At 39.4% G+C, this 14,912-nt stretch overlaps 1 protein-coding gene and 1 long non-coding RNA gene across 17 annotated transcripts in view; one reads left to right on the forward strand and one right to left on the reverse strand.

Moving 5' to 3' along the window:
- LOC122205207 overlaps positions 1-2,950 on the forward strand; it is a 49,131-nt gene extending 46,181 nt beyond the window's left edge. For 6 of the 8 annotated variants that reach the window (XR_006195947.1, XR_006195950.1, XR_006195949.1 and 3 more), the window contains 2 exons: positions 1,822-1,909; positions 2,300-2,950. This is a non-coding gene — a long non-coding RNA (uncharacterized LOC122205207). Of the gene's footprint in view, positions 1-1,821; positions 1,910-2,296 lie in introns of all 8 variants that reach the window. The other 2 variants (XR_006195952.1, XR_006195953.1) reach the window with 2 other exon arrangements.
- The window catches only part of KIF27 (kinesin family member 27), a 98,499-nt gene that overhangs the window by 32,818 nt on the left and 50,769 nt on the right, over positions 1-14,912 (reverse strand). For all 9 annotated transcript variants that reach the window (XR_006195943.1, XR_006195944.1, XM_042913361.1 and 6 more), the window contains exons 11-12: positions 11,055-11,252; positions 538-651 (exon numbers count right to left, since the gene is read on the reverse strand). Coding sequence is in view for 7 of the 9 variants with exons in the window: in XM_042913361.1 (XP_042769295.1) it covers positions 538-651; positions 11,055-11,252 (312 nt within the window). In the remaining 2 variants the exon portion in view is untranslated. The remainder of the gene's footprint in view (positions 1-537; positions 652-11,054; positions 11,253-14,912) is intronic.

A 14,912-nucleotide genomic window follows, 5' to 3' on the forward strand; every position in this document is an offset into this window, starting at 1 on the left:
ACCACAGAATCCAAAGCAGGCTCCAGGCTCTGAGCTGTCAACATGGAGCCTGATGTGGGGCTCGAACTCACTGACCACGAGATCATGACCTGAGCCAAAGCCTGATGCCCAACCAACTAACTGAGCCACCCAGATGCCCCCAAATAAATGCATTCTACTGAAAAAAGAATACAAGCACATTTCTGGATGAGAGAGTAATTTTTTTTAATGTTCATTTTGTTTTTGAGAGAGAGATACAAGTGGCAGAGGGGCAGAGAGAGAGGGAGAGAGAGAATCCCAAGCTGTGCTGACAGCAGTGAGTCTGACGCGGGCTCAAATCACAAACTGTGAGATCATGGCCTGAGCCAAAGTTGGACGCTCAAGTGCCTGAGAGTAATTTTTTAATAACAGAAAAGCTTTGGGAGAAATAATTAGAAAATTTGTAGTCCAGTGGTAAAGTCCAGTGTTTGAAGATTTTATTCAGAGTACACCACTTTTTACCTCTATTTAAACAACCATCAAAGCAAAGAGAAAGCAGGACAAACAGAATCGACAAACCTGGAACTGGTCTATACTTCCAAACGAACCTTTTCTCTTTTTCATCTTAAATGCATCAAGGTCCTCGGTTTCTAGTGTCAGAGAGTCTTCCTGTTCTGTTTTTGACTTTAGTTCCTGTAGAGAACAGAAATTAAAAACACCTTATTGCTTTTACTTCCTGGCCATCATTAAATATTTATGCAGATAATCATTTTCTTCACATTTACTTTCTTCCTTGTAAAAAGAAAGAAAATGCGTAGATGAAGGTTGGGGCTACTGGAGAGGAAAATAATGTTAGCCCCTCATTGAAGCAATAAAATCTCACAGCAAATCAAGGTTTACTAACATCACTTGGTTTTTTTTTCATTGTTTGCCAGTGTTATAAATCAGCACAGCAGGTTAAGAGTCTGAAAATTATAAATGTGCTTTTCTCTTCTGCCTTTCTGAGCTCATGACCTTTTAGTTAGTCTCCCCAAGGCACCCATCTGCCATGGGGATACTAGAAGTCATGACAGTAGAAATATGAAAAGTAATATTCAGTTTCTGTCATTCAGAAATAGGATTTTGTGCATGAGAACAGCCTTTCAAGATAGATGATGGGGTGTGCTTGGCAGGCTGAGTCAGTATAGCATGCAGCTCTTGATCTCGGGGTCATGAGTTCAAGCCCCACGCTGGGTGTAGAGATTGCTTAAATAAATAAACTTAAAAAAAAAAAGATATGGGGCTCCTGGGCGACTCAGTCAGTTAAGTGTCCAACTCTTGATTTCGGCTTGGGTCGTGATCTCATGGTTCGTGAGACTGAACCCCGCATCTGGCTGTGCTGACATCACAGAGCCTGCTTGGGACTCTCTCTCTGACTCTCTCTCAGCCCTTCCCCTACTCGTGCTCTCCCTCAAAATAAATAAATAAATAATTTTTTTTTAAAAGATAGATCATGGTCCTTTATTTTCCATCCACATTTTAAGATGGGTTTCTTAAAACCCATTTCTCCTGGGTTTAGAGATGATGCCTCTGTCCACCACTACCTTAGCAGGAATAAGGAAGGAGGCCATGAACCAAAGTGGGCTGGTCTGCATTACTATTGCTTATTGGTCCATGATGGATAAAACTACAGAAATTGAAAGCGTTTAGAAACCTTTATAAAATTGGACAGAATAATTTTATGTCTGTTGAATATTAATAGTTACAATAAATAATTAAAAGATTGACTTATTGTATATTTTAATTTTTTATTTCATTTTCATTTTAATACTAAAATGGGCTTGACAAGCTAATAATAAAATGAAAACTGCACCTTCTCCACAGGTAATTTCAGAAGTACTGATATAAAGGAAGTAAAAGGAAACTCTATCATGTTCTAGCCCTGGGAATGGCAGAAAGAAAGAAAGAGATGGTAAGAAAGATGTGTGTTCCAGTTTTCCTCCCTCCGAATTTTGGCCCAGAAAGGGGGTGATAAGTAAGGTATATCACTGGGGGCAGAGGGGCAACACGCAGACGGTAGTGCAGAGGACCCACCCACAGGGGGCTGCCCAGCCTCGCTGAAAGAGCAGAAAAGTTCGATCAGGGAAAGAGGGATGAGAGGTGTCTGGGTGGCTCAGCGGTTAAGCATCAGACTCTCGATTTTGGCTCAGGTTATGATTTCACAGTTCATGAGTTCGAGCCCCACGTCGGGCTCTACACTGACAGTGTGGGACCTGCTTGGGATTCTCTGTCTCCCTCTCTCTCTGCCCCTTCCCTGTTCATGCTCTCTCTCAAAAATAAATAAACATTTATTTAAAAGAAGAAGAAGAAAGAAAAAGAGAAGAAAAAACAGAAAGAGACATCATATAGACTCCTTGGCGTCAAGTGATGTGGATCCTGAGAACCAATGACCGTTTCCCCACGATGACTGACCCCAAAAGTGAAGAAGAGGACAGGCCACTGGGCTAGCAAGATAGATGGGGACCTAGTAGCCTCAATGGGGATTCATAATGCCAGAGGAGGTGAGATGAAGCCAAAGCACCTCCATGCTCTAAACTGGAAGCGAGACCAGACTACAAGTTTATGCCAACTCAGGGCTTCATCATTGGGACCCAACAAAGAAAAGCAGACGAGAGAGAGCACATTCCAGCCAGTCACACACAAGGACCAACTGAAATTCAGGTGATCCTTTTCTCTTCAACTCCACATGATGCAATAAAAGCTGTATACCTGACCATCGCATACACTGGACTGAATATTCTTATTCAAGAGAGCTGAGAGTTACTTACAGGAAATGGTTAAATTACCAGAGTAAGGTTTGAACAGATTGGACATTTACTTTGTTCCTAGACTTCCAGCAATTATCGTGATGTGGATTGGGCAGGGTGAGAGGGGTGGTGGTGTCATAAAGAACACAGGTCTGCTGTAGACTAAATAAATTTTCTCTGCTCACCTGCATTGTATTACAAGTGAATACGACCCTGTTATATTTACCCATTAATTTTTTCATGCTTCCTAGCCTCTCGTCCGTCGTTATAACTTAGCCCCCGTCATAGTCGCAGCAACGCCAAGATGCTGAAACAAAGGCACCTTATAGTTGCTTGGAGCAGACACTCTGCCCTTCCTCTTCTTGTGAGTGTACTATAGTAGGTGTCATCCTCTCTACATGTTACTCTCGACGTTATTGCCATTCTCTTACGATATAATCCCTGTTATAATATTAAAGTAACTGTTCACCAGGTATGATGCAGGCTTTCATATCTATTTAATTGTCCCATTTAATCCTCACGATAATCTTCTGAGACAGGGACTATTAAAAACTCCATTTGATAGCTGGAGAAAATTGGTGTTTAGAGAGGTAAAAAGCTCAAGATCACACTATGACCCACAGTTTCAAGGGTTCCCACACTTTTTCTTACAGCCTATGCACGGACTTCAGTTAAGAACTGGTACTCCAAGGAGAACCTACACAGACGTCGTGGTATTCTCCGGAAATGGTTTAGTCAAAGGGAGAATGAAGAAACAGGCATGTTGGAAAGTTAGCCCCAAACAGAAGACTGTGAGCAGCTTTTCTGTTTTTGCATGAAGTAGTGGAAACTTTAATATATCTCTGGAATAGACTTTTTCCTTTTTCTGGAATAGTCATTCTCCCTTTACATAGGGTCGTTTCCCTAGAATGAGAGATATGGCTAGAAGCAACAAAACTGCCCTAGATGAAAATGTAAAATGTTTAAGTTACAGGCAGATTTGCATTCCAGAAGACTATGTATGGACTCTGACCAAAAGAGTTTTCTCTTTTCCCAAAATAGAGACTTAGACAGTGCTATGTCTTGTTGGTTTAAACCATGATCTAAGAGAGCTGAGAAGCTGAGACCCAAAGGTCATGTGACTGACAGGCAGACCTAATCCTCACATTGGAGGAAGGACCATAAGAAAGAGACTAGGTTGTCGGTAGTAGAAATGAGAATTGAATAGGTTAAAGATATTCAGAAGATATAATCTATATAGGACTTAGTGGTTCCTTCTTAGGAAGAAGACAGAGTCAAGGATGATTGCTAGCTTACCTATTTGAATGGATTGAAATGTTAGGTAAAGCACATGGAAAACTATGTATTTTCCCCTATGAAGGGAGCAGGGAGGGGAATTGTGGTGAGATAAGTAAGGAAGATCATGAATTTAATCTATAAGACAACCTAATGAGGATGTCAATGGTTGGATATAGGAATCCAGAGCTCCAAGTACAAATCTGGGGTTAAGGATTAAATTTGAAAGCTGTCAGAGTTAAATTGTAGCCATGGAAAAAGATGAGGTCATCAAAGACAGAAGACAGAAGAGGCATAAGCCTAGAGGTTTGGGGAATTCCCATATATTAAGTACTGATCGTGCAGGATGAACTAGCAAAGACAGAGATTAAGCAGTCAGAGGAAAAAAACAAGAATATAATTTCACAAAGGCAAAGGGGAAAATATTTCAAGAAGGAAGGAGTGGTGAACTACGCTGGATGCAGCTGAGGTTTTAAGGACTTTAGTGACCGAGAAAGCACTAGTGAATTTCTCAAAAGCTTTGAAGTAGATGGTAGAGACAGGAACCAGACACCAAACTGGAGAGGATGAGAGAATGAATGGAAGCAGAGGAAACAGAAACAGATGCAGTAAACTTTTCCAACCAGTTCGGTTCTAAAGGTGAGAAGAGAGAAAGAGAAAAGCATAAGGTTAAAGAAGGATAATTTTAAGATGAGAAAAATCTAGGGGCACCTGGGTTAAACATCTGACTCTTGATTTCGGCTCAAGTCATGATCTCACAGTTTGTGAGTTCAAGCTGCGCTCTGCACTGACAGCGCAGAGCCTGCTTGGGATTCTCTCTCTGCCCCTCCCCTGCTTGCTCTCTCAAAACTAAAAAACTAAATTAAAAAAAACCCAAAAAACAAAGGGGGCATCTTGGTGGCTTAGTTGGTTAAGTGTCCAACTTCAGCTCAGGTCATGATCTCAATAGTTGGTGAGTTCGAGCCCTGCCTTGGGCTCTTTGCTGTCAGCATGGAGCCTGCTTTGGATCCTCTGTGACCCCCTCTCTCTGCCCCTTCCCCCTCTCTCAAAAATAAACATAAAAATAAACAAACAAACAAAAAAAGATTGAGGGTGCCTGGACGGCTCAGTCAGTTAAGTGACCTACTCTTGATTTCTACTCAGGTCATGATATCACGGTTCATGAGTTCAAGCCCTGCATCACGCTCCATGCTGACATTGTGGAGCTTTGCTTGGGATTCTCTCTCTCTGTCTCTCTCTCCCTCTTTGCTCATTCCCCACTCGTGCACACACTTGCACACTCTCCCTCTCTCTCTCAAAAATAAATAAATAAACCTAAAAAAAAAAAAAGAGAGAGAGAAAACAGATGACTCAGATCAATGGAACAGAATAGAGAACCCAGAAATGGACCCAAAAACGTATGGCCAACTAATCTTTGACAAAGCAGGAAAGAATATCCAATGGAATAAAGACAGTCTCTTCAGCAAGTGGTGCTGGGAAAACTGGACAGGGACATGCAACATAATGAACTTGGACCACTTTCTTACACCATACACAAAAATAAACTCAAATGGATGAAAGACCTAAATGTAAGACAAGAAGCCATCAAAATCCTCAAGGAGAAAGCAGGCAAAAACCTCTTTGATCTTGGCTGCAGCAACTTCTTAATCAACACATCTCTGGAGGCAAGGGAAACAAAAGCAAAAATGAACTACTGGGACCTCATCAAAATAAAAAGCTCTGCACAGCAAAGGAAACAATCAGCAAAACTAAAAGGCAACTGACAGAATGGGAGAAGATATTTGCAAACGACATATCAGATAAAAGGTTAGTATCTAAAATCTATAAAGAACTTAGCAAACTCAACACCCAAAAAAACAATCCAGTGAAGAAATGGGCAAAAGACATGAATAGACACTTCTCCAAAGAAGACATCCAGATGGCCAACCAACACATGAAAAAATGCTCCACATCACTCACCATCAGGGAAATACAAATCAAAACTACAATGAGATACCACCTCACACCTGTCAGAATGGCTAACATTAACAACTCAGGCAAAGACAGATGTTGGCAAGGATGCGGAGAAAGAGGATCTCTTTTGCATTGCTGGTGGGAATGCAAGCTGTGCAATGCAGAGTGGTGCAGCCACTCTGGAAAACAGTATGGAGGTTCCTCAAAAAAATTAAAAATAGACCTACCCTATGACCCAGCAATTGCACTACTAGGCATTTATCCAAGGGATACAGGTATGCTGTTTCAAAGGCACACATGCACCCCCATGTTTATAGCAGCACTATCAACAATAGCCAAAGTATGGAAAGAGCCCAAATGTCCATCGATGGATGAATGGATAAAGAAGATGTGGTATATATATACAATGGAGTATTACTCTGCAATCAAAAAGAATGAAATCTTGCCATTTGCAACTACGTGGATGGAGCTAGAGGGTATTATGCTAAGCGAAATTAGTCAGTCAGAGAAAGACAAATATCATATGACTTCACTCATATGAGGACTTTAAGACATAGAACAGATGAACACAAGGGAAGGGAAGCAAAAATAATATAAAAACAGGGAGGGGGACAAAACATAAGAGACTCAAATATGGAGAACAAACAGAGGGTTACTGGAGGGGTTGTGGAAGGGGGAACGTGCTAAATGGGTAAGGGGCATTAAGGAATCTACTCCTGAAATCATTGTTGCACTATATGCTCACTAATTTGGATGTACATTAAAATAATATTAATAATATATTATATTATTAAATATAATATTAAATATAATATAATAAATATTAAATCAATAAATAATTATTAATTATTATTAATAATTAACAATAAATTAATAAATAATATTAAAATAATAAAATATAAAAAAGAGAAAAATCTAAGATGTTTAATTTTTTTAAACTGTTTATTTTTATTTTTGAGACAGAGAGAGACAGAACATGAATGGGGGAGGGTCAGAAAGAGGGAGACACAGAATCTGAAGCAGGCTCCAGGCTCTGAGCTGTCAGCACAGAGCCCGACATGGGGCTCAAACTCACGGACTGTGAGATCATGACCTGAGCTGAAGTCGGACACTTAACCGACTGAGCCACCCAGGCACCCCAAAGATGTTTAAAGAAAGAATCCAGGAGGGGCGCCTGGGTGGCTCAGTCGGTTAAGCATCTGACTTCAGCTTAGGTCATGATCTTGCCATCCGGGAGTTCGAGCCCCGTGTCAGGCTCTGTGCTGATGGTTCAGTGCCTGGAGCCTGTTTCAGATTCTGTGTCTCCCTCTCTCTCTGACCCTCCCCCCCTTAATGCTCTGTCTCTCTCGGTCTCAAAAATAAATAAACGTTAAAAAAAATTAAAAAAAAAAAAAAGAAAGAATCCAGGAGAAAAGAAAAAGTTGAAAAGATTGAAGAAAAAAAGAAACGAGATAAAGCACATACTGCTTAGAATAGTATTAACTGAAGATAAATGTTAACTATGCTATAATAATTACATTAGTAAGACTGAGTACTTCAAAGAAATTAAGAAAGTAATTCCATTTACAATAATATCTAAAAGAATAAAATATCTGGAAATAAATTTAAGCAAGGAGGTAAAAGACTTGCATAACGAAAATCAGAAAGGATTGCTGATAGGAATTAAAGAAGGGGGGCTCAGTTGGTTAAGAATCCAACTTCAGCTCAGGTCATGATCTCACAGGTTCCTGAGTTCAAGCCCCGTGTCAGGCTCTGTGCTCACAGCTCAGAGCCTGGAGCCTGCTTCAGATTCTGTGTCTCCCTCTCTCTCTGCCCCATCCCCACTAATGCTCTATCTCTCTCTGTCTTAAAAGTAAATAAAACATTTAAAAAAATTAGAAATTAAAGAAGACCTAAATAAAAGACACCCCATGCTCATGAATAGGAAGCCTTAATATTGTCACGTGGTGTCAGTATTCCCTAAGGACTCTACAGATTCAGCCTGATCCATATTAAAATTCCAATGGCCTTTTCTGCAGAAATGGAAAGGGTGATCCTTAAATTAATATAGAATTGCAAGGGGCCTCAAATAACCAAAACAATCTTCAAAAAGGACAACAAAGCTGAAGGATTTCTTTCCAATTTCAAAACTTACTACAAAGCTACAGTAGTAAAAATAGTATGGTACTAGCATAAGAACAGACATATACACAAATGGAATAGAACTGAGCTAAGAAATATATCCATAATACAATCGATTGATCTTTGACAAGGGTACCAAGTCCATTCAATGGGGAAAAAATAGTCTCTTCAACAGATGATGGTGGCACAACTCAATTTCCACATGCAAAAGAATGAAGTTGGACCTCTACCTCGCACTATATACAAAAATTAACTCAAAATCAATCAATGACTTAAGTATAAAAACTAAAACCGTAAAACTCTTAGAAGAACACAAAGGGGGTAAATCTTTGTGACTTTAGATTTGGCAGTAGAATCTTTAAAGGATACCAAAAGCACAAGCAACAAAAGAAAACATAAAATGGACTTCATAAAAAATTTAAAATTCTGCTGCATCAAAAACTATTTTCTTTTTTTTTTTAACATTTATTCATTTTTAAGAGTGAGAGAGACAGAGCATGAGCAGGGGAGGGGCAGAGAGAGAGGGAGACACAGAATCCGAAGCAGGCTCCAGGCTCTGAGCTGTCAGCACAGGGCCTGACGCAGGGCTCACGTCCCCTCAAGTCACAGACCGCGAGGTCATGACCTGAGCCGAAGTCGGACGCTCAACCAACTGAGCCACCCAGGCGCCCCTCAAAAACTATTTTCAAGAAAGTCTAAGGGAACCTGGGTGGCTCAGTCAGTCCGACTTCAGCTCAGGTCATGATCTCACAGTTCATGAGTTTGAGCCCCACATCGGGCTCTGTGCTTAGAGCTCAGAGCCTGGAGCCTGCTTCAGATTCTGTGTCTCCCTCTCTCTCTCTCTGCTCCTCCCCAACTCATGCTCTGTCTCTCTCTCAAAAAAAATAAACAAAATATTTTTTTTATCTTGAAAATCTTGCAGACAGGAATTCACCTGCTGTTTAAAAAAAAAAAAAAGTTTAAAGACAACCTACAGAATGGGAAAAATTTATAAAAGTCATGTATGTGAGAGAGTTTAATGTCCAGAGTACATAAACAAACTCCTAGAAGTTAAAAATAAGAAGATAATCCATTTAAAAAGTAGACAAAGAATGGGGCGTCTGAATGGCTCAGTCGGCTGAGCGCCGACTTCAGCTCAGGTCATGATCTCACGGTCTGTGAGTTCAAGCCCTGCGTCGGGCCCGCGTCGGGCTCTGTGCTGACAGCTCAGAGCCTGAAGCCTGCTTCGGATTCTGTGTTTCCCCCTCTCTCTGCCCCTCCCCTGCTCACACTCTGTCATTCTCAAAAAATAAGTAAACATTAAAAAAAAATTTTTTTTAAAGTAGACAAAGAACTTGAATAGACATTTCTCCACACAAGTAATACAAATGGCCAATAAGAACATGAAAAGATGCTCAACATCATTAGTCATTAGGGAAATGCAAATCAAAACTACAATGAGATACCACTTCACTCACACTTGGATAACTATAATAAAAAAGAAACAGAAAATAACACATGTTGGCAAAGATACAGAGAAATTAAAACCCTCACACATTGCCGGTGGAAATGTAAAATGGTGTTATCACTATTGAAAATGGTGGTTCCTGAAAAAATGAAACATGGAATTATCATATGACCCAGCAATTCCACTCCTCGAACTTAAACAGTTAACTTACAGGTCGATTTTTACCACAGTATGATTCACAGTAGCCAACAGGTGGAAGCAACTCAAGTGTCTACCAACAGATGAACGGATGGACAAAATGTGGTATGTCCACAAAACAGAATATTACTCGGCTGCAAAAAATAATGAAGTTCTGATACATGCTACAACACGGATGAACCTTGAAAACATTATGAAAAGTGAAATAAGCTAGACACAGGCTAAATCTTGTATGATTCCATTTTTATGAAATAGCTAGAACAGGCAGATTTAGAGAGACCCAAGCAGATGAGAAGTTACCAGGGCACTGGGGGAAAGAGGAGAAAAGTTTTGAAAACAGCTAGTGGTCTCAGTTATACAACATTATGAATGTAATCAGTGTCATGGAACTAACTGTACACTTAACTTGATTAAAATAATAAATTTCATGTCTATTTTGCCAAACCTTATAAAAATTAATAATGTAATATACCCAAACCCACTGAATTGTTTATTTTACATGGGTGAATTGTATGGTATGTGAAGTATATCTCAGTACAGCTGTTAAAAAAAAAGAATCAGTAACTTGGCTTAAATTATGTTCCAAGTCTTGGGTTCAGCTTAACATTTCAATAGAAAAGAGCCCGGTACCTAATGCTAGATGAGTATTTGTTATTGCTGTTGCTATGATCATGATCCTCCTCCTCTTTTTCAAAAAAGTCCTGTGAGGTAAGTATGATTGAGGCCATTTTTGATAAGAATAAACAGACTCAGAGAGGGTAAGTGATTTTCTCAATAAACAATCCAGCCAGGAACTGAGAAGGCTGGGATTTGAACCCATGCTGGCCTGGCCCCAGAGCCCAGGCTGACACCATTAGTTCCTCCACAGCCCAATCCATTCTATAGAACTGCTGGGCATACAGGTCTGATCACTCGTCTGTTCATTATGAATGAAATGATACTATTTTACCTTGTGCTTTTTCCCATGATGTCACATGGAGGTCAAAGCACTTTGGAAATGGGAAATCCTATCAAATGTCAGGTATTTTTTTGGAAAGTCAGCTTTATGTTTTTGACAGCCTCAAGTAAAGTAAAGGTCCTAGTCAGAGAAACTGTTATCACTGTACCTACCTTCTTCTATGAAGCAAAAGCCTTCAAGACAGTACTCAGAATTCAATAAATAGGTTTTACTATGTAAATGAACCAAGCATTGAGTGAATGAGGACAGCAGCCAAGGAAAGGGCAAGGTCAGATACCTCAGAAGCCAAGTGGCTTCATCAGCCATGAGCCATTTAACATTTCATACTTATGCTTGCAGGAAAGTATGACAATATTACTTTGATTTTTTGTTGATCCCGCTGAATTTCTGCATCCAGTTGCTTCCTTTTTTCATTTTCTTCTCGAAGTCTCTTTTGCAGCTGTACCTTTTGATATTTCATGTGATCTACATTCTGCTCTAGTTCATTAGCACGTTTCTCATTTTGGATTGACAGTGATGCCAATTTCTTACTATTTTGTTGCTTCTTCTGTAAGACCTGTGAGCATATGGAATATTTCAAAATGAAAAGCTGAATCTCCCACAGACCTCAAGTAAACTTAAACTTTTCATTCTGTGGCGAAGGGAGGCATTTGCCTAGATTTTCGTTACTTTTGATAGGTTCATAATTGTTTACTACATGTCTACTTTTACAATTGGGCCACGATCATAATTTTCACCAGATACAGAGAATGATGAGACTCCCTGATACAGACAGCCAAACAGAACAAATTTGATGTCTCTGCTTTTTTACTGCGTGTTTTAGTTTAAAAATGATACAAATTAAAAGAATATAAAACTGAACTATATATTTAAAGACTTATCTCTGACCCAAAATCTACTGTCCTGCTCCCGACACAAAATTACCAATTTCTTAAATATTCTTTCAGAAATAATTTATATGCATGCAAATGAATTCAGATATATTCTAAACAGACTGATTTTCACCTTCCTTTTTTTCCACTTATCTTAGAGATCATCTCACAGAGATCTGTTCTTTTTATGTGATTGCAAAGTAGTCCACTGTGCTCTTCTTTTATAACCAGCTATAGCCTAAATAATTAATCCTGGAGTTAAGATGATCAGTACAGATACCATTTTCCCTGACAGTGACCAACGTTATAATTATCAGTTTAATTATTTGAAATAAAGCTTCTCCTCATCTAGCTCAAATATAATTGAATAGCATAAAAAATGTTGAACATTTACTAAGAGTTTATACTAATATAAAATATCAGTGTTCCAATTTACTCCTGAGCAAACATATTAAACATGTATGATGTGTCTTAGCATTGCACTAAGTACGTGTTACGTTACATAAAAAGTTAAAGTGAGGTCATTTGTAAATTATTGCAAACTACAATTAATTGTTCCCTTTATTTTGGCAGTAAGTTGTCGGCAAAAACATATTTTGTTTAAACTCAACTAGGTATTCACAGAGGCACTGTAACTTACAGCACTACGAAAACTGTAGTCTGTGAACCAGTACTAGTCCCAGACTCGTTGTTAGCCTGCACCGCTAAGCATGCTATCGGATTCAGCTGACGCTGTTTACGTCAAGCCTTTTTTTTTTCCAAATACATAACATTTATTATTAAAAAAATTTTTTTAATGTTTATTTTTGAGAGAGAGAGAGAGAGAGAGTCAGAAAAGAGCAGAGAGAGAGGGAGACACAGAATTCAAAGCAGGCTCCGAGCTGTCAGCACGGAGCCTGACGTGGGCCCAAACTCACGAGCTGTGAGATCACGACCTGAGCTGAAGTCGGATGCTTAACCGATGGAGCCACCCAGGCGCCCCATATGTTAAGACTTCTTTGATGAAGGGAGCTATGCTCCCATTTGCCTTTATCTCGTCAGAGACCAAAAACAATCTGCAGACAAACTAGTTTGAGTACCACTAGCTTGGAGACCACAGGACTCTGTAGTTTCCTATCCGTAAATCTGGACAGTGGCTTTGCCACACTTACTTTTGATAGTAATTGCAATACTGCAGCAAAAATGATAATATTAGCAGTTTGGTGTCTTTCCACATAATACTGAAGGTATAGGTACTGATAATCTTATTTAAAAGTAAGATAGGTTGCCGTCATCTTTTGTATTTATTCCACACATGCTCAAAAGTGCACCTTTAATGCTATTAGTATTAAAGAATTAATGCATCATATAGGTCTCTGTATATATCTTGACATAAGAATACAGATTTTAGGGGCACCTGGGTGGCTCAGTCAGTGAAGCATACGACTCTTGATTTCAGCTCAGGTCATGATCTCACGGTTTATGACACCAAGCCCTGTGTCGGGCTCTGTGCTGACAGCATGGGGATTCTCTCTCTCACTCTCTCTGCCCCTCTCTTTCTCTCAAAATAAATAAATAAAAATTTTAAAAAACCAGATTTTAGATTTTTTAAATTAAAACAATTCGTTTTAAAAACTGAAATAACTTTATAATACTAATAAAAACACTAGTATTTCAACATTTAAAAATGGTATGAGGGGTGCTTGGGTGGCCGTTGGTTAAGCATCTGACTTTTGATTTTGGTTCAGGTCATAGTCTCATGGTTCGTGAGATCGAGCCCCACATTGGGCTCTACTCTGACAGCATGGAGCCTGCTTGGGATTCTCTCTTTCCCTCTTGCTCTGCTCCTCCCCTGCCTGTGCTCTTTCTCTCTCTCAAAATAAATAAACATGGGGCGCCTGGGTGGCGCAGTCGGTTAAGCGTCCGACTTCAGCCAGGTCATGATCTCGCGGTCTGTGAGTTCGAGCCCCGCGTCAGGCTCTGGGCTGATGGCTCGGAGCCTGGAGCCTGTTTCCGATTCTGTGTCTCCCTCTCTCTCTGCCCCTCCCCCGTTCATGCTCTGTCTCTCTCTGTCCCAAAAATAAAATAAAAAAAAAAAAAGTTGAAAAAAAATTTTTTTTTAAATAAATAAATAAATAAATAAATAAACATTAAAACTAATAATAATTAATTAAATAAAAATGGCATGAGATGTTAGCATACTGAAAACTGTTACTGTCACCTCCACTATGAGATTCTTGAGCTATTCTACCTTTTTACAACTTAGTTTCCTCATTTGTAAAACAGGGTAAAAATATTCATTCTAAAGGGGTAAATAATGATTAATACTTGTGAAACATCTGGTATGTAGACACTTAGAAGCTGGTAACTATCATCCTCCTCCTTATCGTCCCCATCCCCACTGGGTGTACATGAATAGGTCAAAAGCCCAGACATTTCTAAAACTACATGGGAATCCCGTTTCAGTCCTCGGCTGTATGGGATATTTCTTTTGAGCTTAACTGTGTTCTGTGTCTTCTTTCCTTTCCTTATCAGTCCTCTTAGCAGAAAAGAATATGCAACAAGAAACACGGAAAACAAAAAACATGATAATTCTCAAACCCTATTAATAGCCTTTCACTTAGAGGCATCTGAGTGGCTCAGTTGGTTAAGTGCTCTTGATTTTGGCTCAGGTCATGATCTCATGGTTTGTGGGATTGAGCCCTGAGTCAGGCTTTGTGCTGACAACGCAGAGCCTGCTTGGGATTCTCTCTCTCTCTCTCTCTCTCTCTCTCTCTCTCTCTCTCTCTCTCTCTCTCCCCGCCACCTTTCCTTCTCTTCTCCCCTACTTGCACTCTCTAATCTTTCACTTAATCTTTTAATTCAATCATTTTAGCTGTGTGAAACTGAACATATAATCTTTGCTAAATCCACAAACAAGGCTTAAACCATACATGTATATGATACCCCTTTAGAAACCAATCATTCTGGCTATTATTGAGTATAAGAATTACAGTCAGAACTGAAGCTTGGATATAAAACTATGAAATTATAAGTAAAATTTCATAATAAACACAAAGGAAAAATCTTAACTGTTTTGTTCTACTAATATTTTGTTAAAAGGAGTATTTTGTTAGACATTGCAGCCTTAATTTTAAGGGTCAAGAAGTGAAAAAGAACAGATCCCAAGACTCTCTGAGGTGACCTGCTAAATGGAAATATGTATTCTGAAAACAAGTACGGTGAAGGAAAGTAGCCCTCCTCTAAGTAGTTCACACGTTAAGTCATACTATTTTAACTTTGTGTTGAGAGGCTACTTAGCTAAACATTTTAGTGGGGATGGCCAGATGTTGGAGGTGGCATTAAAAACCCTAGAAGGGGGGTTC

This window comes from Panthera leo, chromosome D4, assembly GCF_018350215.1.
Source record: "Panthera leo isolate Ple1 chromosome D4, P.leo_Ple1_pat1.1, whole genome shotgun sequence".
NCBI lineage: Eukaryota > Metazoa > Chordata > Mammalia > Carnivora > Felidae > Panthera > Panthera leo.